The 1,718-nt window shown below is 37.8% G+C and overlaps 1 protein-coding gene across 1 annotated transcript; it reads right to left on the reverse strand.

Moving 5' to 3' along the window:
* Positions 1-564: 564 nt before the first annotated feature.
* Positions 565-1,404, reverse strand: LOC113123881 (trace amine-associated receptor 8a-like). The gene has a single exon (XM_026296239.1). It carries the CDS (start codon positions 1,402-1,404, stop codon positions 565-567), a length of 840 nt encoding a protein of 279 aa, XP_026152024.1.
* Between the last annotated feature and the right edge of the window lie 314 nt (positions 1,405-1,718).

Below are 1,718 nucleotides of genomic sequence, written 5' to 3' on the forward strand. Positions count from 1 at the left end.
TGTCTGTTACACATAACATCTTTATGATTTTAAAAACATGGCCCAGGGAAAGAAGAAAATAGCAATAATCCTGACTAGGCATCGGTTTTTAAAACACAAAACACATCTGAAAATGTATGAAATGTTGAAAAACATTGAGCTAATGAGATCATGGAAAATCAGGTTTCATATTAGTGTGTGTCTTCCTGCCTTTAGCCAATGGTTTTATCATTTCTTACAGGCCTGTGCTGTAGCAGAGCAGCCAAAAACACCACATACATTAAACATGAGGAACTCATGCTTTGAGGCCTAAATTTTCCCCCAAAGACTGAAATCAGTTGAGCCTGAGAGAAGATCAAGGTGTTAAATATATATGTCAGTGTGTACTGTAGAAATATAGCTCCCTGATGAAATTTGATAAACATATGTTTCACAGAGAAAAGGATTAAAAAATGTAAATCAATTACTTTAATGTGTGAACACATATAAATTATACATTTAATAGCAGGTTTAGATCTTGTTTATAAACAAGAAATATAACATTTATGTTTTACTGAGACAAATTTTAAAGACCAATTGATGCCACTATAATATTTTAGAGTTACAAGAACCAGGTTTCAGTATCTGAAGTGTGAGAATGAGTTTAACAGATTTCCTGAACCAGGGATAGAAAAAGGCGTAGATGACAGGGTTCAAACAGGAGTTAAAGTGTGCCAGCCAGATCTCAAAGGCTACAGATGCAGCATCAACTGAAGTGTCTTCACCTGTCAGAGTGGGGTAATAGTAAGGACAGAAACAAATCAAAAATACAACTACAACAATACCAAGAGTCCTGGCCGCTTTCATCTCTGCTTTCTTCACAGTTGAAGTCCCTGAATGTTGTTTTTTTACAGCTGCAACATGAGACCTCATGGCACGGGCCTGAGACACAGCCACCACAAACACTCTCATATACAGAGTTATAATGATAGCAATGGGTATAATAAAGGTGAAAACAAGGTCAACAACTCCTGCATTGTGATTTATGACAACCACACACTCTCCAAAGCAGGTGTTAGACATGCCTGGATGTTCCAGATGATCATTTAAAATAAGAAGCCTGTAGAAAACAGAACAAACCCAACACAGACAAACACAGATTTGTGCTCTTCTCTTAGTGACCGTAGTGGGATAATGTAGAGGGTCACAGATAGCAATATAGCGGTCAACTGATATGAACACCATATTGGCTACTGAGGCAGAGGTAATGGTGTAGTCTATAACATAATATACAGTGCAAAGAATATCACCCAAAAACCAGCATGCCTCTGTATAGATGGTTTCAACTGGCATCAGCAGGAAGCCGACAAAGAGGTCTGAGACAGCCAGAGACAGGAGGAGCAGGTTGGTGGGGGTGTGGAGCTGCCTGCAGAGGGAGAACATCATCACTAAACACACCGTAGTTATACAGCCATAAGGAATCATGTCATTAGTTACTGTACAGTGATGCAGCTATGTGTCTAAATGTAAATACTGGTCACACAACCACAATATCGCTCTTGTGCTTTGGTGTTACAATAATGAAGACAAAAGTAAGGCCAACATTTCCTGCATTTTTAAATGTATTGTCCATAGCAGGAGTTATGCCTGATTAATTGTCACAGGTGATTAGTTAAAAGAAAACTTGGAAAAACAGAGTAGATCAGTAGTAGATTATGTGAATTGGTAGATTTTTATTTTAATTCATTTATTTGATGAGA

Source organism: Mastacembelus armatus, chromosome 21 (assembly GCF_900324485.2).
Source record: "Mastacembelus armatus chromosome 21, fMasArm1.2, whole genome shotgun sequence".
NCBI lineage: Eukaryota > Metazoa > Chordata > Actinopteri > Synbranchiformes > Mastacembelidae > Mastacembelus > Mastacembelus armatus.